The following is a 27216-nucleotide window of genomic DNA, read 5'->3' on the forward strand; positions in this document are numbered from 1 at the left end:
GTGTGTGTGTGTGTGTGTGTGTGTGTGTGTGTGTGTGTGTGTGTGTGTGTGTGTGTGTGTGTGAGCGTGTGAGCGTGTGCGTGGCTGCCTTGTCAAGCCACTTATGTGGGAGGGAGTGTACATGCCTGCATGTACATGTGAGCATTGCTTCCATTCCTTTCTAACACTGTAACGTCAGATAAAATAAGGGGAAATGATTGGCTTGGTGTTTGATTATGATAAATCATTTATAATTATTGTAATAAATAATAAAATACATGCTTCCTTGTTGATATTCTGTGCCATTTGCACTGCGTGGTGTCAGTGCGCCTGAGGAGCATTTGCTCTTGATATTAATACAGGATACAGTAAGGGTCTCTTTAAAACTGGAGGAATTCAGTTGTATACAATATAAATACAAGGGAAAACCCTTTAAAATAATTTTGACAGTTTACCCCATAAGCCACGCCCTATTCACGTACGCTGCACAGCTATTGGTCCATGATTTCAGGCTGAGCTCTGATTGGTCGGTTTTTCGTAGGTTTCCCTCAGAACTGCAAGACGCCAATATTGCGTTACATTGTAGCAAAATGGCGGCTGTCATTCAGAATCCACTAAAAGCGTAAGTAATTTGGCACATTAAGGAAATTCTGAACATTTACTTTGTTGCCAACTCGTAGATTAAAATGTGCTGTTCGTGCATGTTGATATAAGTCGTGTGCATACGGCAGATTAAGCTGTCCGAAAGCATTTTGTGTATTTCTTGCATGGCAAAGTAGCCTCGTATAGTTCTTTTATTTCACAAGATTTTACATTTAGTCTCAAACATGTGCTTCAGGCAGCGTGACATTTTTATGCACGAGAAGAGCCTTTTCTCCGTACGGTGCTGTATTCAACAGAGGAGAGTGTCGTCTTTCTTTGGGCTATAAATTTATTTGAAAAGTGTCGTCAACGTGCTTTGCGCCGTACCGAAGAATTTAAAGCCAGTTTTGTTCGTGTCTGGATAGGCATATCAGCGATTATCGTCTGACATTCCGAAAGTCGATTGTAGTTTGTCTGAATTGTCGACATGTCAACTTTGGCTCCTCCGAGCGCAGACGTGGTCGGGACCCGGTGAAGGCAAGGGAGGAGGCATTTTGTATTTGCATGCCTGCTGCCGAAATCGAAAAAGTGACAGCAAATTGAGCTCGTCGTTGAAACCCGGTTGCCACTATGTGCTCATATAGCTCGTGCATTTATCATTTTCATCGTCCTCCTTCAAAGCAATGCTCCACCTATTATTCCATCTTCCTTTGTTCTTCTGTATTGTTTCATTGGTTGACATATCAAGTTCGACTAGAAAAAAAAAAATAAGCCCATTGGGTTCCTTGACATTTTTTAGTAGAGCAAAATAATTATTCGGCATTCCTTGAAACAAGCCTCACACGGACGTGACAGTGGAATGCAGCCTGTATTAATGGGTTATATCATCATTATGGGTGTTTGGGACTGTGCACTGTAGGGCTTGAGGTACAGTAGAGAAGGCATACCACTGTGCCTTTAAGTGGAGGAGTGCTGGAGATTAGCTTGGTCCAGGATCCTGGGCCCATCTGTCAAGAGATGCTCCAGCAGAGAGGAAGTGTTGGGCACAAGCAGTAGATCCATCTGCTCCTCCACAGAGGTACCCTGGCACCTCCACGGACTGTAGTACAAGGCGTGGACCACACAACACCTTGCACATCACCCACACTGTTGCCATTGTTGCTATGACATTGTTACTACACACAGGAAAGGATGCACAAGCTCAGCAGTGGCTTTTTTGATTGCCAGCTCCAAAAAAAAAAAAAAAAAAATGCAAACAGTGAATATTGAAATTTTGTCTGGTGAGTAGAATTTTGCACTGGTCCAGTTTGGAGAGCAAGGACTAGCAGGCTAATGGAAAGTCAAATAGTTAGCAGGGTATGAATCTTAGTCAAATTAACATGCAGGAAAATATATTGATATTGTCATGTTATAACAGTAGATATCATCTGGGATTTTGCATATCGTGATTCAGCATAAGTGTTGTCTTATGGTTTTAAAGGCTGCATTACAGTACAAGGATGCAATTTTCTCAGTGTAATAGACTGTTGAAGCCATTTTGTTGTTTGTGTCTACCAATCCACATTACTAATGATTGTTATTCAAGTATAAATGTGTAATCGAAGCACCAACTGTTATTGCTGTAATATTTTCACAATATCAGTGTCCTTATATTTGATTTTGTCCAGCTCAAGTTCAAGTATATTATGAAGGGCAGCAAGATAGCCAAGTAGTTATAGAGACTGGCCCGATACTAGTAGCAACAGCAGAAGAGGTCATGTTGCTATTGAAGTTGCAAGATACTAACCCCTCCACCTGCACACTCACTTTGTCACTCAGGGTAAAACTGTTGGCTAAATGCATTTTTAAGAACTGTATTTATAGAAGTATCACTGACTGAGCACACATGCTCTTCTCAGCAGTGTTGTGCTTCATGTTCACGGTTGCATCCCTACCCACATGGGACGTGTCCAGTACAGTCTCCTGCTACTGGTGACTGAGCGGCTCCACTGGAGCAGGTGATGTCAAAATGTCAAAATGTGAAATAAATAGGCAATGCCTGGGTGTAGCTCCGTCCACCCCCCTTATCATGTCTGTGTTTTTAATAGGAGCCAGATTATGTTGTAAAGTGCATTTGATTAGGTTCTTTTTGTACTGTCTCCCTTTCCTGTGTCCCAACAAGATTTTATGTGCCTGTGCTGTCAACTTGCTGTTTCATCTCTGAGACGTTTTAGCATTCTGATGTGGAATGTCTCCTTGCTATAAGCTGTGCTTAATGAAGTGTTTCAATCTGCTATAATTAGCCTCTGTCTCGGGTTTCTGACTTCATTTCACACGTTTGTCAGATTATAATTAGTCACACTTGACACTAATTGGATGTTGCTCCTGTGGACCAGTTTGACCTTTTTTGTATTAAGATGATTCACTTTAGGGAAATAAATTGCTGGTTTGACTTTGTTGTAGAGATGTGGTGGGTGAAGCAGCAGTATGTAAGCCTGTGCGCGCCTGTGTGAGGTCTGTCTCTTGGCAGGACAATAATCTCTAGAAGCTGCTGATAAAATGGAGTCTGGAATATTTAATTAATAAAGTACCTCATAAAGCCCCTCATTAAAATTGCAGCCGCAGCTGGAGTTTTGTATCAGTTGTATCACATCTTCCTGTACAGCTCTCCTAACATCGCATCAGGCAGATCCTTAAGGCCTTCCCATTTGTCAGCTACCTTGTCATTGCTGTTGAGTAGACTTTTGAGTGAGTCATGCTTGCTGTTTATTGGTGCTGCAGTGTGGAGGTGTATGGTCTGGTTTTCCTCCTGCCCTCACCCAGGCTATGTCGCTCTGATTGGTGTAATCAGGAGGTTGTTGTCAGGATGCAGTCTATCTGTAGGCCCTCCTCCTCCTCCTCCTCCTCCCTTGTTATGTGGCAGCCCTAGCTTCCTGTGAAGAAGCAGTGCACCTGCAAATATGAAAGACCTTCTGAACAGAGCAGTAGAGGATGAAGATGTGTTTGTAGAGCAGATGTGTTCATCTTGGTTCACAGTGCTCTCAGTTTTTTTATTTGATTCTGATCTCCTAAGCAGAAAGCTGTGGATTTTTCTCTTGCCATTCTGGGAGCACATGAGGAGACAGTGGATTTGTGTCATGACTGCAGATCACTTTGCCTCTGCACTGTCCTGGAAACTATAGTTTGTCGTCAAATATGCAAAATGGGCACTGACACATGCTCACATTACGGATGCGACCATGTGACACAGCAAACCGTTGACAGGAACACACTGATAGTGGAGGCCCTCCTGGCCACAAGATTTGCTTTTTTCCCTCCCCCTCATAAACACACTCACCCTCTCTTCTCAACTGTAAGATAGTGAGTGTGTGCCTCTGAGGTACCTTTTTAGCTCTGAAACACTCGCCAAATCAGAGTGTTTCCAGCTCACTCTGCTTTCACACTGTTTCCTCATCTATAGACAGAGCCTAAACCACTTCAGAGCTTGACAGTCTTCGCTAAGTTAACGGACAGTGGAAAAAAACGAAAACATGCGCCCCAGACCAGACAAGGGGAGAAGTCGTGAGTGCAGAGACGGGGGTGGCGTGTGGGGTGTGTGTAAGTGTGTTTGTGTGAGCGGCGTGACTCTCTCTCCCCTCCTGTGTTGCCGGACATGTGGGGCTCGTCACTCATTACAAGTGTCAGAAAGATCTCTCACCTAGGCCGCTGCACCTGCTGCTCGGGGCGGCGGGGCTCCGACAGAGAGCATGCCGTCGCACTGACAGCCAGCACCTGACAGGAGAGACGTTCAGCTCGCGACTTTCACCACTTGTTTGTTCTCTCTTCCCCTCAGCACTTATTTCAGGGAGGCAGATCAGCCTCCCTCTATTGGTCCGTTTGACTTGGGCAATCTCAGGAGCGCTGCTTTCTTGCTGCTCCACAGCGCGTAACCTTTGAGCACGCACTCGTAGCTGAGCCTACTTCAGGGACCATTTAGGACTGGTCTGCGTTTAGTAAACTGATATGTCACACCATATCCCATCAGAGCGGTATGGTGATATAAAGGAATGTCGGCAGTATATACAGTCTAGTGTATTGGCACTGGAAAGTACTGCACCCGGTGCGCAAATAGTACACATTTGCCACGAGGAACTCAATTTATAAAATGTATTCCACAACATGTTGTTATTATTATTTATCCTCACATGGCCCTTGACGGACTACTGCTGAAGGTGTCGAGCATGTGTGTTAAGCTACAGTATGTGGCCAATCTGTTTTGAGTATATCCCTGTGTAAAAAATCTTGTAAAAATTCCTGTGTTTTAAAAGGCTAGTGAGCACTGAACACACCTAAGAATAAAAGCTGTTGCTCGGCACTGCTGCACTGAACAACACTGTCCATATCTTTACAAGGCCGAGAGTAGTATTGACATGATTATTAACCACAATGCAGCCACTAACTTAGTTAGATTGTAACACGAGGAAGAAAAACAAAGCCCAACACTTATTGGTCATTTATCTGATGGTTAGTCTTTAACCTCTCTCTTCCTCTCGTACGCTCGCTCATTCTCTCTCTCTCTCTCCCCTCAATCCCCTCAATCCCCAGTTTTGTTTGCTATCTTTTGTTTCTAATTTTTTTTTTTATTTTGTGCACATGCTCTTTTCTCTCCTCTCTCTTCTCACACCTTTCCTCCCCTCCCCATGTTGTGTACCTGGCAGTGTTTACTCTTCGCAGTCACACCGACACGAAGCCTCTCTTTCCCAGAAGCCTCAAACACTGTGGCTTTGTCTCGGCCCGCAGAGCAGTCTTTGTGCGGGACAGCATTCCTGACCACGGCCGTTTATGTGCTGGACGTTGTCTCGTCGAGGAGTTAGGCTAAAGACAGAGAGAGGGACGGTCAGATCTGCATGACATGGACAACAGAAAAAAGTCCCACCTCCCATGTCTTATTGGAGATTACAGGCTCAATCTGCATAGGGCAGCTTATCAATGCCATTTCAAAATGGCCGCCTGGTAATGTTCTAATTGAGAACACGTGGAGGAACATCATTATGTAGATGTGGCCGCGTTCAGGCTGGAGGAACCAGCTGACATTATCGCTGTCGGCCCTGTGATGTGATTAGTGGTCAGGGTAGGTGGTCATGGCCGGCAGTAGACGAAACATCCTGTACATACTTTGCTATCATTTCAGAGATCCAGCATTTAGTCCCATCTTTGATATAGTCAAATTAGAACCTGCCCTTGTGCTAGGCACTCTGCTGAGATTAATTAAGTAGGCTAATTACCATACCAGGCGTGTGGCAGCGATTGAGGGCTTGAATGTGAAATATCCTCCCCCATTTCACTCTGAATATTAACATTGAAACCCTAAGGGACTGCCAAAATCTCACTGGCACTGAGAAAAGTGGAACTAAGTACCAGAGCCTTGGCTGCTTGCTGTTCGATTTTGGGAGGGGGAAATCTTTCATTACCCGTCCATCACCCTTTAAGTCTATGAGGAAGGCTTAAATTCAGAGCCCACATTCCACATCGTGACACCTTAACTCAGCCATCTCTCTCCTCTAGCCTTGTCTAGAGTCACATCACATAAAATAAAACAGAGGTCGTAAGATGTTGAGCTTTTTGGAGTGTAGCAACTAGGCTGCATTCCTTTTCCCTTCCACAAATTCCCCCCAACGCTAGGCCAAAAAGAGGAGAGAGAAGCTCAGTTGGATACTTTGATCGAACTGAGCTGATTAGCATGAATACAAGCAGACACTAACCAGCATAATTTGGGTTGCAGAGAGTTGCTAAGGGACGGTCCTTGATCTTGCATCCTTGATTATATTCTCAGCAGGGCGAGAGGGTTGAAATATGCTTCTGAGGACTTGTGTGAAATGCTCTCAGCCCAAAGAAGCCACAGGTGCATCCTGTCTTTTACTGTGTGATCTTCATCGCCCCCCAAGGTTATTGAGAAAATTCATCCCCATAGAAATGATGGCAGCTAAGTGAGGGTTGATGTGCATATCTGAGATTGTGCAGGCACGGTCATTTATGTTTAGCCGCACGTCTCTTGATCAGTTGTATGTGTGTGTGTGTGTGTGTGCGAGTATGTTTCTGTCAGCCACATCATTCAGTGTCACTGACCCCTGCTGTGAACGCTGCCCCCGCAGGTTGGGCGATCAGTTCTACAAGGAGGCCATTGAGCAGTGCCGCAGCTACAATGCCCGCCTGTGTGCCGAGCGCAGCGTTCGCCTGCCATTCCTGGACTCACAGACCGGCGTGGCCCAGAACAACTGCTACATCTGGATGGAACGCCACCACCGCAGCCCTGGTGGGCCAACACACACGCACACATACATACACACACGCACGCATGTGCGCGCATGCATGCAAAGTGTGGCGAATTGTCAAGATTAGTGTTAGTTCATAAAGTTTATGAAATGTGTTATTGTCACCCGGGTGTGTCTAAAGCTTGTGAGTGTTTTGAGTAGCCTTCTCAAATGCAGTAATACAAGTTGCTTTTTTTTAAACGGATTTTCTTTATTTAAATGTAATTAACAGTTTTTACTCAGTCGTTAAAAAATATTTAAACCTAAAAATTTTATAATTTATAATTTTTATAGTTAGAAGTTTCTATATAGATTGCGAAGATTGAAGAAGTACAAACTGCAACATGTTTTTATATAATATATATATATATGTATACATACATACATACATACATACATATAGATAGATAGATAGATAGATACACACACACATATATATATAATGTAAAACATCAGCCCTCAGAAATAAATGTGACTGAAATTACATGAGCTGAAATATATATTTCATGTGTCACGTTGTTGTTTCAAACCTGTAATATAATAATTTTGTTTTGTGCAAAAATGTGGGGTATGAACATGACAATACACACACAGTGCACACAGTCTTTTCACATCTTTTCACATCATGTTACATGACAGGCATATGCTCACTTGTTTTTTTCCTTTTTTCTCTTTTGGACCATACAAAGGGTTTTTTTTTTTTTTTTTTTTTTTTTTTTTTTTTTTGGAAAAAAAAATGAAAACATGGAGTGAAAAAAAAAAAAAAAAACATCCTATTTGCATCTGGTTGCCAATTGTAAATGCAAAGTGGCAGCCAGCTGGTCACTATAATTTTTGCAAAAACCAGCCACTTCTGGTCATTGGTGGATTGATCAGCGCATCCCTAGTAACAGCCTAATCTTAGTTATACCCCTGTGTAAATTAATCTCAGTCCAGAAATATGTAAAAAACAAAAGAGCAATTCACTGTAATTGCTATGCACACTGTTTGACTAGAAATATATAATTTTTTTTCTTGTCTAGTAGTATTTGAGTCTTACATTTCTTTTTTCCTTTATTTTGAAATTTGAGGCTAAACTGTAATAAAGTGTTCATCAGATCATTATCAGATCCCACTGGTTTTTAGTGGGATAAAATAATGTGGTTCAACATGTGAAATCTGTGCAGGGGTGGCAGCCGGGCAGATGTACACGTATCCCGCCCGCTGCTGGAGAAAGAAGAGGCGGCTGCACACGGCCACAGATCCCCGACTCGGCCTCTACGGTCTCCAGCTCGGTAAGAAACAACCTGCCGCGCCTGCAGTCGCTCCTCCACAAACCACCTGCCCCTCACCTCCTGCTCCTCTCAGTTTCTCCCGCTCCGCCGTCTCCTTCCCCGTCTCCCGCCCACCACCTCTGTCAGCTCATGTGATTACTGGTGATGATCTGGAATAATCTCGCTAAAAGCATATCACTCTGTCTCCGCGCACTGAGCAGAACAGCCTGCCAGTCATTTTTCAGAGGATGAAATGTGGTTGTGTTCACCCCGGCTGGTAAACTTGTTTTGTGAGAAGTAGAACATGTAATTAGATTTACCACTGCTGGGAGCAGCGAGACAGAGCTTGTCCACTGCAGACAGTATTTAATAAATGTTATGGAATGGAGTTTGGCCTTCTCTGGCTGCCACTTGAAATGGCTCACTTCTCATTCATCACTTACTCTCTGTCCTTTATATTTTTCCTCTTCATTTTTACTCTCTCTCCCTTCCACCTTCCTCAGTGGCTGGTTTCTCCTTCTTTCTCTCTGGCACCGCTTTCATCTCTCCATCTCCCCCTTTGCTCTGCTATGCTGGCTCTGTGTTTTGTGGCTGGTGTTCCTAAGCTCAAGTAACTGGTCCATTCTGTGCCCGAGGCCTGCAGACCCATTGGGATGTTACACTATACTAAAGAATGGAGTTGGCTGATGAAAGAATCCCCTGTATTCTTTGACAAAAACATTATGTTACATCTTTCACCGTCTAGTAGTTCCTTAACAAGGCTGTGTGAAATTCAGTATGCATTTGATAGAAAACTCCATTATCAAATTCATGCCTTTTGCCCAAATTTGCATCGACTTTCTGTGCTACGTGCTTAAAGAATGACTGTTTGGGAAGTGGAGAAAGTAAGCGAGAAGGAGAGAGCCGGTAAGAGAGCGAGAGAGGGAAAGTGAGATGGAGAGATAGCATGTGAACCAAGCCTTTGTTTCCCAAACACATCCCATTGTAGCCTATTGTTTTCCACTGAGCTCTCACTCAGTGTTCTGCCTACTGCCCAAGACCCCCCCTCCGTCCCTCCCCCCCACCACCACCACCCCACAGCCCCTTCCATTCTCCAACAACAGTGGATTGTATGCCCTGAATGTGAATGTCCAGCAGAGGGAAAACATTAACTGATTTAACCTGGCGTCTCTTATATGGAGCACGGTGCGGCGCTGGCCAGAGGTGGCCAGCACAGGGCAGCAGCCGGAGTCCTGCTCGCTGGCTGGCTGGCTGGCTGTCTAGCTGCCTAGGCAGGCTGTCTAACTGATGGTGTGCTAGAGACTGGGGCTGCATGCAGAATCAGCTCCCTGCTGCAGGCTGCTGCCGGCTCTATTTTTAGCCCCCCAGCTCCCATGGGTTAGGAGGGGGGGTGCTGTCTCGTCGCGGAGAGTTGAAAGTCAACATGTGCAGACACAATGGTGAGGGGCTGCCGCCGCGTGGTGGAGAGGCCCTTTTTAGCGAAGTGCGTTGTATCTTCTTCTCACGCCTACCTCCTATATCTCCCTCTCACCTATGCAGACCTCTGTTGCCTGAGCAGCAAGTACATATTCAATATTCTGAAAAAGACTTTTTTAGTGGGTGCAGTGGGAAGAACGCCTGTGAAGGACTGATAGAAAGCTGGAGTCGAGGGGCTTTGAAGTGTATCCTCTTTTCAAACATCCACCAAAGGAACTAGATGAACATGAATCTCTCTGCGGAGAGGAGAGTGTGTAAATAAGGTGTGCACATCTGACTGACTGTCAAAGCTTTTGTTTGTTCTCCTTTGTCTGCACAACCTGCTTCCCTCCTACACTGTTTGTTTAGATCTTCAGCTCAATGTAGGAGGAGATATGTGTGCTGCACTCACTTTAAAGTGATAAGCTACTGAACTGTTGTGCCTCACAGATGCCCGTGGACTAAGTCACAAGCCTAATATATGTGTTTAGTAGCGCAGCATTATTGATGTGAGCGAACAGAGCAATACATTATTTTTTTAGCATGCCTTAGATAGGTGAGGCTTTGTCAATAACACAGCGCTGTGAAAATGGTTGTGATGACACATGATGACTAATGCAGGAAGAAAAAAGCTGACAGCTGTTATAACAAATGCTCCAGTGATTTGCCACATGTTTTCATTTGGTCCAGTGTGAGTGGCCTTTGTTATTCCGATTAGAGAAAGAAGGGAAACAATGTAAAAATGCCAATAGAAAGGTGCACACAGGGGCTATAAATTGTCGAAGTAATGGCTCTTGTCACAATTCATTTGACACATTAGTGCAGGCGAAAAGCCAGCACATGCTACAGGATGTGACTCGTGGCACCTTGACCCCAAGTGACTGATAGTCAAGTCCTCGCGTGCCTCCACTGTATGAACTGTGAGCGCTGTGACTTCTCCTCAGAGGTTTCTGTGGTGATTCATCGTGTGCTGCCCATCTGTGTCTTTGTCCAGATGGCAGCCTCATGTCTAAGGACACCCTGCCCACCCAGAGCACCACGCTGGAGGCCCTGCTACGAGGAGAGGGCTTGGACAAGAGGAATAACTCCAAGAACGACGAGGAGAGCCTGCTGGAGATCCAGGTGAGTTCTTACCAGATCTTCACCGCAACGGGGCGGAAACAAAAATCACCATCGTTGTCATGTGCCCATCAGCAGCCACGAGTTCCGTCTTCAGTGTCCTTGAGCAAGACACGGAGTCTCTACCAGTTTACCCACTGCATGTTGCTCTGGTCAAGAGTGCCAGCCAAACATTTAAAATGTAAATGCTCAGCGATAGCACTCAACCCAATGAAGGCCCTGACACTGAAAGCGAAGCAGTGCACGCCAATTGGTTGCCAAGGCAACTTGCTGAGTTTTTCCAGCTGACCTACAGGGCTCATTAGCTGACTGTTGTCTCACTGAGAAGTGTTTTGGACGAGTAGACTTCTCCACTGTGACTGTTACTGCCCTTTTACAGATCATTTTACATGCTATCAGTAAGATTAATGGTTTTAAATAATAATAAAGATAAAAACGACAATAATATTTTAGATTATATATTTTAATGCATATTTTATTTTCATTTTAAATTGTACTTGATTTCAAAAGCTATTTCTGTTCTTCTTTGTTAAATTAAATTAAATTGAATTTCAAGATAAATGTGTTCAGAAAGGTTCAGCTTTACAATGACACTTTGAACACTGTCGGCAGGCCTGAAAGAGTTATGAAATGTTTTTTTTTTATGGTCAATTTTATTACATTACCATAAAAAACAAGGTATTCTGAAATCTGAATTGATGTGTCTGCTTTTGCAGAAGTAGCAAGTAACAATTGCTTAAGTATTAATTGTCTTTTTAGTCCACACAATTGTCCTATTGTGCTGGTTAGACTGCCAAAAAAATATTAATTTCTGTGATCTTGCGGAAAGTGAGAGGCAGTCGTATCTCTTGGCATCACACATCCCAAGACAAATACACATGGAGGCATGAAATACAGAACTGGCACACAGTGGCTTGGCCTTCCTACTTGGGCAGCTGTCAGATTATTATTGCTGTAGCCACTAAGAGACATTTATGCCTCCTGCACCGCTGTTGATATAAAACAGTGCATTCTGCTCAAAATTTGTTATGAAGCTACTTTTTAATGGTTGTTTAATACTTTGTGCAATATCACACAGCCCTGCAAAGGAAAACTAAACAGTAATTTTTCTGATGGTTTAACCGGAACAAATGAATAGTGCCTCACATCCTGCCTCTACTTTTTTTTGTGAATTTGAAAACAGTAACATTTTATTTGTGAGTATTTTAATCGGACATAGCATTATAGGGATAGAAAGCCTAACGCTGATCCAAAATATCTGCACTGGAGGGAGAATCAAGTATCTCATTTTCCTTTGCTCTCTCTGTCAGTGCTACACGTTTTTTCAGCAGGCAGAGTGCTGAAATGGTCTTTCCTCTCTTTCTGATACACAGCGAGTTTTAGAAGCAGATGCAGCAGAGGATGCCTTCAACGACGATGATGACTACGAGGTGGACACTCCCAAGAGGAGACACCGGGGCAAAGGAAGAGTAAGTGAAGGACGTCACTGCTAATGAGCCGAGGAGCACTCTCCAAGGCTCGTAGAGCAGCCAAGCCTCGACGAGAAGTTCAAGGGCAATTGCCACTGCTTATTTTCATGACAAGCAGCTTTCTTTTCTAAAAAAAAAAAACAACAACAACAACAACAAAAAAAAAAGTTTTCTTTTTGTAAACAGCGACATGAAAAAGACTGGAAGCACCTTGCAAAGAAACTGATATTTATTTCAGCTCTATTAGTGTTTATGGGAGAAACTTTCATAGAAGGGGAAAGAGGAAAAAAAATGGCTCAAGAAGCATAAAAGCAGACAAAGTATTTCAAGTTAGTGCTGCGCCTGAGGAAGACACTGGTTGTGTGTCGTTATAGCGGTTGGTTGACGGATGTCTCTCCACAGGGTCGAGGTTCAGGCCGCAGGAGGGCAGACCTGGACGACCACGACAAGCCATACGTCTGTGACAGTAAGTACCAATGAACTCTGAGACACGACAGGTGGCGCGGTGACTTCTCCTCATCATTTGGTTAGATTATAATGCTGACTTCACAATATGATGCGCAGTTTTTTTTAATAGTCTTGTTTAATTTATTCCATTGTGAACAAAAAAAAACACTCATTGAAATTCTTTCAAAATAGGTTTAGTTTAATTCCATTTATTAAGATTAAAACAAATGTACCCCGACCATTTTAACATCAAAGTTATTGTTTTCATGAGCTTGACTTTTGTTTTGTTGAGATTGCATTTTTACTCAAGAACCACTGATAAGTGAGGCCCATGCTGTCTCGTCCACTTCATACTTTATAACTTTGTATCTGTATGGAATATCAATAAATCATCCCAAAAGTACTGTCATGGCTGTTCTGTTAAAAAGTCAATCTAATGTCTGAGATAATACGGCGAGATTGGCCGCGCCTCTCCAATATTCTGTTAAAACTGATAGTTGGGAGGAAACAAGGTGAACCACAGTTGAGTGTCACTGATGTCTCAAGTATTCTTGTAGACATGCAAGTTGCATGTGGAAAACCAAGGCGGGGGGTATTGGATTTTACTCTTGTTGTGGTGACTCTTCTTGAGCGACACATACTCATGCTATTTTCCCTTTCCTTTTCTTTTTGCTTTGTGTTTTCTCTGTTTCAGACAGATACAAACAAAAGCATAACTCAAAATCTTCGACCTCAGGTATCTCGACTTGTTGACTCTTTTTGTCGGTAGCTCTTTAGGATATTTGGAGTGGTTTTGATAGATTGTTGAGTGGTAGTGTTGCAAATGCTGTGATAAATGATGTACTTTGTCTTGTTTTTTTTTTTCTGAAGCTTGAAAATCGCCCTTGGTGCTATGACTTTATCCGTAATTCTGCCTCCTCAGCCCTGCAAGGCATAGATCGCCAAAACGGGGCCGTGCTTTCTCCCTTGTTTGTGCTTTATTTGAATAACTTAATCACATCTTGGACGCATAGGTAGATAAGCTTACCTCCATTGGATGCTATCAGTGCTATTTATATAACCGCACTGAGTTTATCATTACATCCTGTTTTCTACAAATAATACTGCCCTCATGCAGTCAGCTATAGGCATTCTGTAATTTTCAACAGCATGTCAGACACTCCTCACACAGGTGAACATCCTGATGAAAACTTGATTTTTTGCTGGCGGGTGTTTGACCTTTTGCCATGTGAAGGTCTTGTTACAGTCACAGGATATCGAGGTTTACAAGCCTTTATCCTGACACAGGTGGTCACAAGGGGGAAAAAAATACATGCATGTAGAAATGGACTGTCCCTGATCTGCCAAATGATTTGCAGATAATTAAGTCCAAGCGGCGATGGGAGTGGTGGGACTCAACATCCGCCCTCTGTGTTTTTGTGCTCTGTGTGTTGCAGTCTGTGGGAAGCGATACAGGAACCGCACAGGGTTAAGCTACCACTACACCCATTCCCACCTGGCAGAGGAGGACAGAGCCGGGGAGAGAGGCTCCGTGTCTTCCAGATCACCCTCTGCACAACGATCCGACAGACACAAACGTAAGAGCCTGACCGGTGCCCATGCTGCGCGGTGTATCGCAGGGCTACGTCACCTCAAACAAACCAACACTTGCGACACATATTTATGTTTGCCTTAAAACCCAGGGATGCAAGAGGATCCACATTTTTAGGATCCTGCACTTAAGAACTGGCTGGAACAGTATCCAGATCCCAGATTTATTTATTTAACATAGCTAAATAAATAGAATGACGGCAAATGAGTATCTTTATTGTTTGTTTTTTTTTGTTTGTTTGTTTTTTACAATAGAAATCCCTATAGAAAACCTGAGTAAAGACATGCACCACCGCTACTTTGCATATGCACGTCAGGCAGCAGGTTTGAGCTGGAAGCTGCACTGAAACTAATTATCCTAAGTAGTTACAGTTGTAACAGTGTAGCAGGTTTTGCAGCCTTGAATGCTTTTACTGTCGTATCATCCTCTAGGTGGACACTTGCTACATTACTGCTGTGTAACATGGCAATTTACCTTTTTTTTCCCATGTATAGCATAGAGCTGACTTAGCACCGGGACGTTTTATACGCAAATCATGCTTATTGCCTTGAATGCATTCCTCTCTTTTCAAATGAGAGGATCCGTTACCATGGAATAATGCTGTTTCAGGTGCACTGTGTTGTGATCAAGGTCTTTCATGCATTTAATTGATTTTCCACTTAATGACTTGTACAATTCTTTGTGTTTTTGTTTTTGTTAGCTCCACATGACGTTTTTCTCTGATGACAATATTGTCATTGTTGAATCAGACACGGTTTGCAGCGATACAGATGCATTAAGCATGTAGAGGGATCCCGATGGTAAAAGTGAAATTGTTCTTTCCCCCTGGTGTTCGCTTGCAGGTCCGAAGGGTCCTGGTGTGACTGGCATTCCCAATAACTACTGTAATAAATGCCAGGGCTCCAACAAGAAAACGGGTAAATCTGGGTCTCCCTGCTCAGCCTGCCAATGCACAAGTGAGTGTACATAACAGCAAAGTAGACACCATGTGCTATTATTGATATTAGTATTTCTCATGATGGGTTTTGTATTATGATGGATATGCACTACATGACGATTATCCTGATTAGAGCCATAATTTCTCCATCAAAACACATTTTTGTTTTGAGTTCTTGCATGGTTCTTGGATAGTTGGCACAGATTATTTTTTTGTTTTAGTTCCACGTTGTACTTGCATGAGCTTATGTTGTTGTGAGATAGGGGAGGTTGTTTGGTATTAGAAGGGAGGCAGTGTGTAATCCCTGCCTTACGCCTCATGCCTCTCTCAAGTGTATGATCCCCAGATCCAAGTCATAAACTGTGTGTCTCTGTCACGGCGAGACAAAGCAATCTGCCAAATGCCTGTCATTTTCCGTGTGATGCTGATAGGGCTGCAGCTAACAATTATTTTCACTGTCAGTCTGTTGATTATTTTTTTTGATCAATTGATAATTTTGTAAATTAAATGCCAAAAATAATGATAAATGCCCATCCTAAGGTACTGGAGTTTAAATGAAAGCTTAAAATCATTCCCTTAGTCTGAGCAGAAGCCAAAAAAAAAAAAAAAAAACCCTGTGTGAAGCGGTATTCAGCAAATGATTAGTATTTTTTTTTTTCATAACAAATGACTAAAACTATTATTCGGTTGATTGATGATGATGAGTTAATTGACTGCGCTGATCCGTCTCTTCCTCCCTGACCTGTGTGCTAGCCGACTGCGTAGAGGAGAAGGAAGACGGGACTTTCACTGGGGCGGAGGAGCTGTTCGGCACGACCTCGGAGAGCGACACTTCCACCTTTCACGGCTTTGAGGACGACGAGCTGGAGGAGCCCGCCACAAACAGCAACGGAATATCCAACCGACACAGATAGAGAAAACCTTTTAGATTTAAAGAGACATTTTTTTTAATATGGATTAACCTCTGGCAAAAATCTGCTGCTTCTTTTTCGATGTTTTTTTTTTTTGTTTTGTTTTGTTTTGTTTTGTTTGTTTTGTTTGTTTGCAGAAAGCACAAAGTGATGATTTCAGGACAGAAATGCAAGTGTTATTTTATCTACTGAACATTGTTGAATAATTTATGAACACCTTTTTTTATATATTAACTGTAATGGCAACGAGCAACTGTCAGTGTTTCATGACAAGTGACTTGGTCTCCATGCAAACCAGAAGACATGATTTTTGGCAAGTAGTTTTTGTTTTTTTTTTTTCTTTTTTTCTTTTCCCCACTGGAGCAGAAGGAGCAAATATGCTATGAACAAAAACAAAACAAAACAAAAAAACAAACAAACAAACAAACAAAAAAACACTGGAATACATCTAATTCTGTTTCTCAATTCTGGATGATTCGCCAGAGAAAATGGAGATAACAGCGTATCTTGAAATTGAAAAGCATGAATGATGAGTTTGGAAGATGATTGAATGTCATTACAGACCCATACTTCAGCTACTGGATGTTTCTGAATCAGTAGTCAATGTGACTATGAAGGTCTCCTCTTCTGCTCTTGCTCTGGATTATACTTGTATCAAAATGAAGGAACCAATGAAAGGACTGCCACTGGCCACCGAAAACTTACTTGGAGATGAAGAAGCCAATATAGTTCTTAAATGGGACACTGGTTAGATGAAAGGTAAGTACATTTTTGCTGTTGACGAAGCAACAAAAAAGTTAGCATTCGGACTGGCAGAGTACTATGAGTTAAATGTATTGCTAAGTATGCAATGATATATACCAATATGAGTCTAGTTGGGATTAAACGAAACAATTGTTACACATAAATTGCAGAATCAAAAGTTAGGGCTGGGTGTATCAAAATTACTTCAAAAGCATGACTGTACATTGTCAAGGATTTTAGATATTGTAATATAAATTTGGTCTTTTTCTGATTGACCTCCACATCCAAAGACTATGTGTGATTTAGGGTTAGGATTAGGATTAGGTTTGGTTGGTTAGGGTCATCCTAAATTGGCCTGTTTTTAACAAAACTTGGGGCTGTGATGGAGTTTGACACTGGGGTCTGGCATCTTGAATATAAACCCAGCTGGACCAATAGGAAGAGACTAAATTGACATATTGGGCGTGCATACCCTGCCCCACCCACCTCTGATTGGCTAGTAGTCGTTGCTTGCAGTTAAGATGAAGGTTAGTCTCAGCCAATCAGAGGCAGAAGGAGGGGCACATCCAGAGTGTCAGTTTAGTCTCTCCCAGGCCCAGGGCGTCCATAAGCTCCACATAAACTTCATAACCTCAATATCTCAGCCACTACTGGCTCAAATGTGTTGAACCTTTAGGAAGTATGCATTTTTACACTGATATTCAGCATCCACAAAATGAAACCGATTGTCCCACCACAGCGCCACCAACAGGCCAGAAAGTCTCACACAACACACATACAAAAGAAAAAAAAATGATGATGAAGATAACAACAACAACAACAACAATAATAATAGTAATGATGATAATTATAACAGTTACACCCAGGGCAACTTGTACCAATTATGCGTTGCAGTAAAGGGATGTGATTTTCCTGAACCTGCTGCTCCAGTTCTATTATTTGTCTCTACCTGCTTGGTCATCATATCCACATGACTAATGACTCCTTATCAAAAATTTCTTGTGTGTAAATATCTTGCTAAAGCGCCACCAGTAATCCCTGCAAAATTGTCATATATTATCTATATTAAGGTATTTGGTCAAAGATATTGCAGTTTTTGATTGTCCATATCACCCAGCCCTATCAAACAGATACAGCATAACTTGGGTTTGCAAATGAAAATAGTTCCTGACACAGGGATCCATTTTGCAAATGCAACAGTCACAGTAAAGAAACTGGCTTTTTGTTTTTTAGCCTCGTGTTTCAGACACTTAGATTTGAGTAATCATGCATGTGTGTTTAATCCATGTTGTCTGTTATGCAGGAGCACCCAGCACTATGGCATGTGGCCCCAAGGGTGGAGGTGGCCAGTGAAGAGCAGGGTTTAACCCTCAAAACTGATGAGCCTTCATGCCGCCCCTCCCTCCCCCCCTCCTGAACAGGGCCCAAAATAACTGACTGAATTGGATGGACAGCCTTCCAGCACCTTCACGGGCCCTGTGGCTTAATTGAAGCAACTGCCCCTTTGAGAATATGTATTGATCACATCTGAACATTTGAAATGTGAGTAGATCCAGCTTCATTTCATCCTTCCTGCACTGTGCTGGAGCTCCACTGAACTGTGGGAACACTAAAGGCCAGGCCTTTGGACTGTTTGTGCCCAACGGGTGCATTTGGGCCCTGTGGCCCAGCCTGCCCACTCTTGCTCTGTGACTGTGTGTCTGCTGTGTGATCTAATGTGACACTAAGACGTCATTATCCTCATCACTGTGCCAGCCTGCCGCCCTGCACTGGAGACCAGCTCTGACAGCCATGACCCTCCAACCTGATTGGACCAGTGACCCCTGACCCCGGCCATAGAGATGGTGCTCAACTCCACCACTAATACATGCAGACCTCTGGATCACTGTATTAATAGTCTGACATGGAGTCTAAAGTTTTATCTTTCCTCTTCTCTTCCTCTCTCTTTTGCTCTCTATTTCCCTGGCCTCGCTGATCTCATTATGACTTGAATGGGTCACAGTAATTTAGCTAATTTTTGCATCTTTTCTCTGTTGTATGATATTTCTCTGTTTTTGAACCGTTGAAAGACTGGGTTAGATATTTGTATGATTCTGACTTCCTGGGTTCGTTCAGACTGTATTGATACCTCTGTCCTGATCAGGTGCACAATAGCCACAGCTACTCAGGCATCTTTCATTTACTCTGCTGTTGATTGTTCAGCCACTCAGCCCTGATTCATGTGATTGTATTCAATTGGCAAGGAGAGACAATAACGCCTCACAAGGATTCCATTATAACCAACTCTCAAGAGTGAATTGGGAAGCTGTAGTTACATTGCCACAGTAACCAGCATCTCATGCTGTAAGAAAACATTGCAATAACAAGCTTCTACTCCGCCTGCTCTCTAGTGATTTATCTGGCGTTACACTTTTCATTCAGACCCTCCTCACTTTCTTATGAAATTGTAATTTTACTCTCAGTAGATTGTGACTGAATAATAAGATTCATCTCAGAAGCATTTTACATCTATATTATTGCTTAGCAGGACATCATTTTGCTCAGAGCCTCACAATTGGAGAGAAATGAAATCTGTAAATCCAATTTAAGTTATCTGTGACATTTCAATTGAGTGCTTTAGAGGGCCTAATTGCTTTCTGACATTTAGAAGGTGCTCCATGTATCGTATCAAAAAGCCTTTTAGGTCAATAGGTTGCACATAACGTAAGAGGTCGTTGTCCTTCAATGTGATTATTCAGTATAGTTGCAATATAATAGTTGCTTCATTTTTGAAGTCAACCCCTAATCCTGTGGGGAAGAGGAGAGAGCTGTACTTGCATCATTATATATGTCTAAGATGACTTGCACAAGTGCTTGTCCATACATACCATCTTTCTTCAGTACTCAGTTCCCTCAGGGACCCTCCCCGCAACAGCTTGTCCTCCTGACAAAGAATGGATCTGAGACTAGTCGGTTATCTTGTCTTCTCTGTATCAATTACGTGGTGTTTCCACAGTAATGTGGTTCATTCATGTCTTTATCTTCCAAAGTCATGTCAATAAGTGAAAGCATGTGTCATCAATCATAGTCTTCTAACCGTTACCTTTATATGAACAGGTCTAGTCTGGTGCAGTTCTGAACAAAATAAAAGCTCCTAATGCAAAGTCAGTGATGTCTGCTTAGAAATAAGTGTCACCAATCATGTAATAGCCTGTATACCTCGTCAAAGACACAGCAATAGGCCCTGGTACTCTCTGTCGAGCCTGTCGGGGGATAGAGAGGGAGAATCGGGGTGGGAACGGAGCCAAGAGGAGATGAAATGGACATGACTGGGCGTTTGTTTCATCTTCAGCTGTAAATAGAAGTCCAAATGGAAAGAATGAAGTCTTTGTTTGTTAAACTATTTTTATTGTTCTGAAAAAAAAAATAAAGAATGAATCTTTGCCCTGGTAATGCTTCACGCTATTTGTTTTTCGGGAAAAAAATCATGAGGAACATTGCTGTTGTTTGGGAAGATGCAGCGCAGGGGGCTGTGCATTGATCAGGAGCTCTTGAGAAATCACTCAAGTCAGTTAGCTGAAGTCCAGAAGTCATTCACAAGTCAAAGTTCGCAGTCATATCAGTTTCTCTGCCACTGGCGAGACAAGGATGTGTATTATTAGTGACATGCAGGATCTGGAGAGCATGGAGGTCAGCCGTGGGAAGGAGAGAAGATGAGCAGATGGAAACCTAGACTGAAACAATCTTAGGCCACTGAGAAAAGGAAATGGGAATTGGTAGAAAACAGATTTGAAAGCCCTAGAGAGGCTAAAAGCATCGGATGACACTAAAACAAATAAAAATGGTGAATGTTACAACTGCGGGAAGAGAGTAGAAAGGTTGGGGTTTCAGTTGTGGAAGCAGAGGGGAGGCGAAGAGAAAAAGATAGACAGTTCTCTAAATAGACAAATCATCAGTATTGCGTTTTCAGAAGGAAGTTGAAAGGCACGCTAGAGGCCAAGGAATGGAAATCTTTCCTAAAACGTCCATGGAAATAGTTTCCTTAATTTATGATCTGCAGTTACGGTATCAGAGGAAGGGGAGTCACTCAACATCCATTACTTTTGGTCTCTAGTAATGACTGTTTTAAGAGTTTCATTCCAAAATCAGATGCGCACCATATGAAAAACTTTCCACCTACTCCTTAATAATGATTATTATAATGAAAAAAACAGGATATGATAGTTTTTAAGATTAGCAGGTAACTGAAGTCCCTGGTGGACAAAATGGCAACATTTTTACAAACAGCTTTATATCTTAGGAACACTGAATGATAAATGTGTGATCTTCCAAAATGAACTTGTAGCATTTAGGAATGTGAGTATTTGTTTGCTGGTTTGCAGCTTCTGGGACGTTGGTCAGTCATACCTTCAGCCATGTGATTGGCACAATGCTGTTTTTGTTCATTTTATCATTGTTTCATCCAGAGCGGAGTCTTGCTGAGGTTGATAATGTGCACGGAAACCACTAACAGTGTCGTGGCCTGCTCCTGTGGGAAGTGTTTGACTGGTTTGTTACCGTGAAAATAAGGCAGTGTCAAACTTGCAACCATCAACAGCACAAGACGCACTGAACCTCAAAAACACTGATCTTTAGGTTCACATTTGCACATTTCAGCAGCTTTACTCCTGACACTTTTTTTAAAATCATATAGTCACTTGAAAAACTCCAAAAATGAAGAGAAACCCCGGTCTCGTTTTGTGACACAACAGAGGAAACATCGAACAGACAGGTCCAGAGATTTTATTATTTGGTACCCATAATAAGATAGCAGGTGCTTGTGTTTTCGAGTGCCAGTAGTTGTCTTGCTGATTGAGAAACTATAAGCACAAAATGCCCTGGATATGTTACATGCATAGTAATGTGCCCATATCATAATGTGTGCTTTTTTGGGTTAATGAAAATCTATAGAGCCAATTTTTTTTTTCCTTTTTATCTATAATGCACTCTGTACATAGTGTCATTGTGTTTGTGCAAAGAATAATATTCAGAATAATATTCAGTACACTGACTTGATGGATTAAGCATCTCTCTCTCTACCTTATAATCAAGAGGCTATTGGTTTATGATAATAATGATGATTATTATAAATATGACCTGTACAGTGCATTGCAATGACTCTAACAGAAAGTAATAGTCTGGAGGAGATGATTCACTCATTCAGTGCTGTAGTCTAAAGTCACTGTAGCAGTCACTGGCAGTAGACACCATGGCCTTACGAGGGAGCTGTGAGGCCGAAATCCCCTCAATCCAACGGCTTTCTGTGTGACGAAGAAGAGCGAGGCCAGAGGAGCAGAGGCCTTCTCTGTCCCCTGATCTCTTTTCAGTTCAGCATGAGGCGGCCATGATGGGTCAAACTCTGTTCCCAGTTGCATTCCAGGGAGGTTGCTGTCCATTCACTGGAGGCTGTTGCTCCAGATCAGTGGTTAAAGGGCATTTCCCTGTGTGTCTGCTGTCTTTGGTGAGTGCAGCAATGTGCTGAGTGGTCCAAACCATCTGTCTTTCCCTACAGTAGCACTCTACCACTGTCTAACATCATGCACAGTTTCACCATCACTCATCAAGTACATGACGGATATTCGGTGAAGAGTTGTGGCATACATTTTTTTTTTTCTCTCAACAAGAAGGGCATGTTTCACCATCTGAGAAAACAAAACGATGAGATATTCATGCAATACAAATGCAAAAAAGGAAAAAACATAAATGAACTTTCCATGTTGGGCAACAGGCCTCTCTCCTTTAATTGGAGAGTGGTTAGTTTCGATATAATCATAAAAAAAAGCTAACTAAAAATGATGTGAAGGCGGTGTAACACTCTTGGTCCTCGGTCTGGTCTTGGGGTTTACCTCCCACCAGATGGACCCATGGCATTGGCAACTTTTAAAATTAGACTGCACTTGGAGCCCAGAAAGCATCTGCCATTTTCATACATGACATGATTCAATGTGACATTCGTCAGCAATTGTGTGTCCAAACTCAGTCTAACTGGGAATAAAATAACACCTCAAATCATTTCGATTCATACAACAGGACTGATGTAACCATTAGGGGCTGTGTTTGTAACACACTCGGTTATTCACACTGGCAGCTCGATACTGGGACTGACAAATTTGAGAGTGTGTAGCAGAAAACTTAATACCTTATTCTGTGTGGGTATTCAGGCCTCGGAAGTTATGTAAGCGGTGTGCTAATTTGCCACTTCTGCAGTTAAAGCCGTTTAACCAGAATGGCAAATGTGGGTTTTAGCCTGTCTGCTATCAAAGCCTACTGCGCCATGAGTCTTGTTGCAAAGCACTACTGTAGAAACCAAACATTAATTCCAAACAAAGACATTTTGATGAAACATGCAAGGATGCATTGTCGATGCTACATTAAGCCCTTATGCCGGATTTTGGAATGTAATGAAGCATGAAAAATCATACCCTCAAAAAAAATCTATTCTGTAGACAGTACTTATAATTCATGGGAAAAACAGAAATACACTCTTGATCACTGCCAAAATTATGTCCATCAGATAAGTGACATATATCATGTGCTTTATAAGAAACAGATATGATATAAATTTCAAGGATATAAAAAGAGACTGAATAAATATCTAACCAAAGTGGTCTCCTGCTCTCTTTATTGCTGGCTGCCTTGTGAGTACAGAGACACACTGTTTGTAGAGTAGATCAGTGTTTGAGTCCATGTGCCGCTTTGACTTTGTATAGAGCTAAGTGTGTATCTGTGTCTGAATTAGGACTGTCCCCTGGCTGTTTAAGGATTTGTCAACTAAAACAATTATCCATTCAATCTCCTGATTTTTTTCATATTATTGTCCTCCTGAAAATGTTTGAAATTTTGCCAAATAGCCTTCAGATGGAGTGTTTAGCAAAGACCAATACCGGAAATGTGCTTTTAATTTTCCAAGATATACAAAAAAGAAAACAAACCAAAACTGACTGACTCAGTCGACTGAGACCCTGACAGAGTGGTCCACAAGCTGAGGAAGAGGGGGCAGCCCTAATATGAATGTGCTTGTACTGTATGTTGCATGCCATGTGGTGCGTTGGCTGAGGTTCCCCTTGTCAACATTGTCCTTTCCTCAGCGGTTCAGTTGGGGGTTTTAACCCCGGCAGGCCCAGCGCTGCTGTCCCAGCACAGCAGCGGTCCCCTGGGCAGTGTCTGCGGGCCTCCACAGCAGCCCTGTCCTGCCCGGGTCCTCCCTCCCTGCCCCCGTCCCAGTCCCAGTCCCCGCCCCTGTGTGGCAGTCACCCCTCCATGGGGGTCTGGCTAAAGCCCTCCAGCCCAGGCTATGTCAGGACGACTGCATCAGGCCTGTCAGGCGCTTGCCCGTCAATGACTTGCCCTGGAAGGTCAATCAAGATAGAAACACAACATTACTAGAGTTAGACGCTGACCTTACATGCACCAGTGCAATATAAATCACACAGAAGCTCTACCAGCCTGTAACAGCAGGAGCGACAATTCACATGACCGTCATTTTATTCTCTTCACAATTACACATCCTATGACAGGTATAATGGACCATAATAGAGTGTAATATGGCTATAATTGCAAAAGCCACCGGTAGTGAGCCAGCCAGTGTGGTTTTGGTTTGTGATGTGGGCAGCCCCAGCTCCAGATGACTTACCACGCTGCGGGTGAACTTCTCCAAGGAGGTGCGGCGGCCCTGTTCAGTGTCTGCTGGCTGCTGTTTGGGGGAGGGGGGAAGCAGGGTGAGGGGTTTGGGTCAGGTCAGGGTGTCGGCGGGGTTGGGAGTGATACAGGTAGTGGGGGAGAAGGGACGAGGCAGTGCAAACATGAGGGCCGGGGACAATGTGGAGGTCGCAGTTTAGGAAATGGAGTGAAATCAGTGACAGGCCAGCAGGGGGAGTAGTGTCCAAACAGGAAAGGGCAGAGAGGCTAGCATGAACAGAGGCAGCTGTGATTTGCTGAAAAGCTCCATATTACACAGTAACTGCTAAACTGAGCATTTGCTTTTCTGTGCAGACCACATATATAGGCCATGGCTAAACTGGAGCTTGTGATACATGGAGTTTGTGAACATTTCAGCTCTGACTGTACAACTCTACGTGAATCCGGAGCAGATTAACATGACAACATGACAGTATGAGAAATATGATGTTTTTCCTTTGCTTTTAAGTAGCAGCAAAGACTCCAAACAGTAGGAGGAATGAAATGAGAGCGAGAGAGTAGAGAGTGGAGGTGAGATCAGTGTTACTCACCTTCTTTCTGGCTAACAGGAGGTCTTGGTAGATGTTGGATCGCAAGAAGCGTGCATAGCTGTCACTTTTCATTAATTTGAATATGTGCTCCTGGAATGAAAAAAAAAAACCCAAAAACAAAACAAACAAAACCCAAAAACATAACAGTGAATATGTGAGTGTGAGTCAGCCTGGGAGTTACATATGAGAAAAGGGAATAAAGGGGCATGATGACGGATGGTTATGTAATGCGGTCAGTGTGTGTGTGTCAGAGGAGGGGGGGTTATTGCAAACTAAGCCCGTTAACATGAAAGGCGGAGTCCTGGGAGACGGGCCTGAGTAATGTCCTGCCAGCGAGAGCCAGTCGCCTTCACACAACACAAACCCACTTTGAAGGGGAGGAATCTGGTGAGGCGATCGCACAACCTATTCATGGATGCTGCGCGCCTCATTAGGCCCTGGCAAAAACACACCTCTGGTCTCCTCTTACTTTCTTTTTATCTGTCCCCTCTCATTCAGCGGTGTAACGTGAGTGGGACGGAAGGGTTCAGTGTTTCTGTGAGCGAGAGCAAGATGCGAGGTGAATAGGAGAATAAATGGCTGTAGTGTGTATTGTCAGGAGGGAGGTAGTGGAGCGTAAACCCATCTAAACTGATAAATATGTGCCTTAACTTCATGGTACACATCATAGAAAATACTATCAAATTAATGAACTGTGTGTGAAGATAGGATTATGGAAATATAATTGATTATGTCTGCATTGGTGGCTGTTTCCATGATCACACTTTACACCCTGTTCTGTGTACCTCTTAAGGAATGAACGTTTTTGTGTACTTTGTGTACTTTTTGAGTATTTTTGTGTGCTTGTATTTTTTTTGAGTATTTTTCAGTAGCACTAATTTAGTCAGTAGTCAGTAATTTTACTTTTACTTAAGTACATTTTTACTTGAGTATTGTATGTCACGACATTTTAAATCATATCCAGTACAGAGAACAGATGATCAGTGACAGATTGTGGAACCTTTCAAAATAAAAGTTCAGTCAGCAAAGATGAAATGAGGAATCTGCTTCTACTTTGTTGGTTCTACTTTTTTTTTCATTTCCAAATTTCACAATAAAAGGTACACAATGAAAAAAATTGCCAGTTGATGGAAGTGGAGACCCTTTAGACTCAACTGGCAAAAAATGTGAAATGAGTGTGGAGCAAAGAGGAATAATACAGGTACAGGTAATATAGTGAGCTGGACTGATGATGAGAAGCCTGTAGACTCAATCATCATAGATTATATTTGTCAGTTGAGTCTACAGGGTCCTCACTTAAGCCATCCGTCGGCAATTTTGCACAATCACCTTTAAAAGAATCTGGTTGTTCAATCCTTTTATAAAAGCAAGGAAAAGATCACACCTGACACAGTGACGGTGCTGAAAAAGTAACTCAGCAACTTTTACTGAGTATATTTTAAAAAAGCTACTTTTTACTTATATTGTAGTAGATTTTTAAGATTAGATTTTCAGCAAAGTGACATCTTCTTCTACTAGACTAGCAATTTGCAGTGGGGTGAGTGTGTGTGTAATGTGCATGAATACATGCGGGTATGTGAATTAACTAAAACCCCTTGGTGAGGAAACAGTGCTGGTCCACCTGAGCGTCCTCAAAGCTGTAGCGTCCGGGGTCTTTGAGGTTCTGGCTGGTGCGTTCGTAGCTGTGGGAGTCCAGGTTGATGGAGCTCGGCGCTCCCTCGGCCAGGAACTCCTGCCAGATCTCCTGGGCCCTGGAGGCCACTTCACACAGGGGCCGTCGCTTCAGCTCCTGCACCGCCAACCAGAACCTGGACACACACACATAGCACACATCGGTGGGCACATCATATCTGAAATAAAGTCAGCTGGGGAAAACCAAGCAGAGCAAAGCTTTTTCTGTGTTGTGTTGCAACCGACCTCAGTCACATGGGAGCCAGTCTGAATACTGGGCCCAAAACACTATCATAGGCCTGTATAGACTAAGTATGAAACTCTCACTTCAACATTTAAGAAATGACTTCCATCTCTGGAACAAAAGCTGTAATTTACTTGAATGTACCAGGCAATTAGGCAGCGTGCAAACCAGCAATATTAGGTTAATAAATATACCACAACATGAGCCTGTATCAAGGTTTTATTATGATTAACTAAAAATAAACTAAAAACTAAAAACTTGGGAGTCAAAGTCCCTTGTCCCTGCCAATTTCCACTCCC

At 42.8% G+C, this 27216-nt stretch overlaps 2 protein-coding genes across 7 annotated transcripts in view; one reads left to right on the forward strand and one right to left on the reverse strand.

Moving 5' to 3' along the window:
- Positions 1–511: 511 nt before the first annotated feature.
- Positions 512–20188, forward strand: LOC115380724 (zinc finger protein DPF3-like). 2 transcript variants are annotated; one of them, XM_030081917.1, is made up of 11 exons: positions 512–601; positions 6672–6832; positions 7997–8104; positions 10533–10660; positions 12031–12126; positions 12529–12592; positions 13268–13309; positions 14010–14150; positions 15007–15120; positions 15855–16771; positions 18060–20188. In XM_030081917.1, the coding sequence occupies exons 1-10, from the start codon at positions 570–572 to the stop codon at positions 16013–16015; spliced, it is 1047 nt and encodes a 348-aa protein (XP_029937777.1). In that variant the 5' UTR covers positions 512–569; the 3' UTR covers positions 16016–16771; positions 18060–20188. The 2 variants fall into 2 exon arrangements, with proteins under 2 accessions (XP_029937777.1, XP_029937778.1); XM_030081918.1 differs by lacking the exon at positions 13268–13309.
- Positions 20189–21501: 1313 nt separating this feature from the next.
- LOC115380713 (regulator of G-protein signaling 6-like) overlaps positions 21502–27216 on the reverse strand; it is a 42490-nt gene continuing 36775 nt past the window's right edge. For 3 of the 5 annotated variants that reach the window (XM_030081891.1, XM_030081890.1, XM_030081892.1), the window contains 3 exons: positions 26624–26810; positions 25003–25092; positions 24480–24679 (listed from right to left, as the gene is read on the reverse strand). In XM_030081891.1, coding sequence (XP_029937751.1) covers positions 24512–24679; positions 25003–25092; positions 26624–26810 — 445 coding nt within the window. In that variant the 3' untranslated portion in view covers positions 24480–24511. The other 2 variants (XM_030081894.1, XM_030081893.1) reach the window with 2 other exon arrangements.

The sequence above is a fragment of the Myripristis murdjan genome, chromosome 22, assembly GCF_902150065.1.
Source record: "Myripristis murdjan chromosome 22, fMyrMur1.1, whole genome shotgun sequence".
Lineage (NCBI taxonomy): Eukaryota > Metazoa > Chordata > Actinopteri > Holocentriformes > Holocentridae > Myripristis > Myripristis murdjan.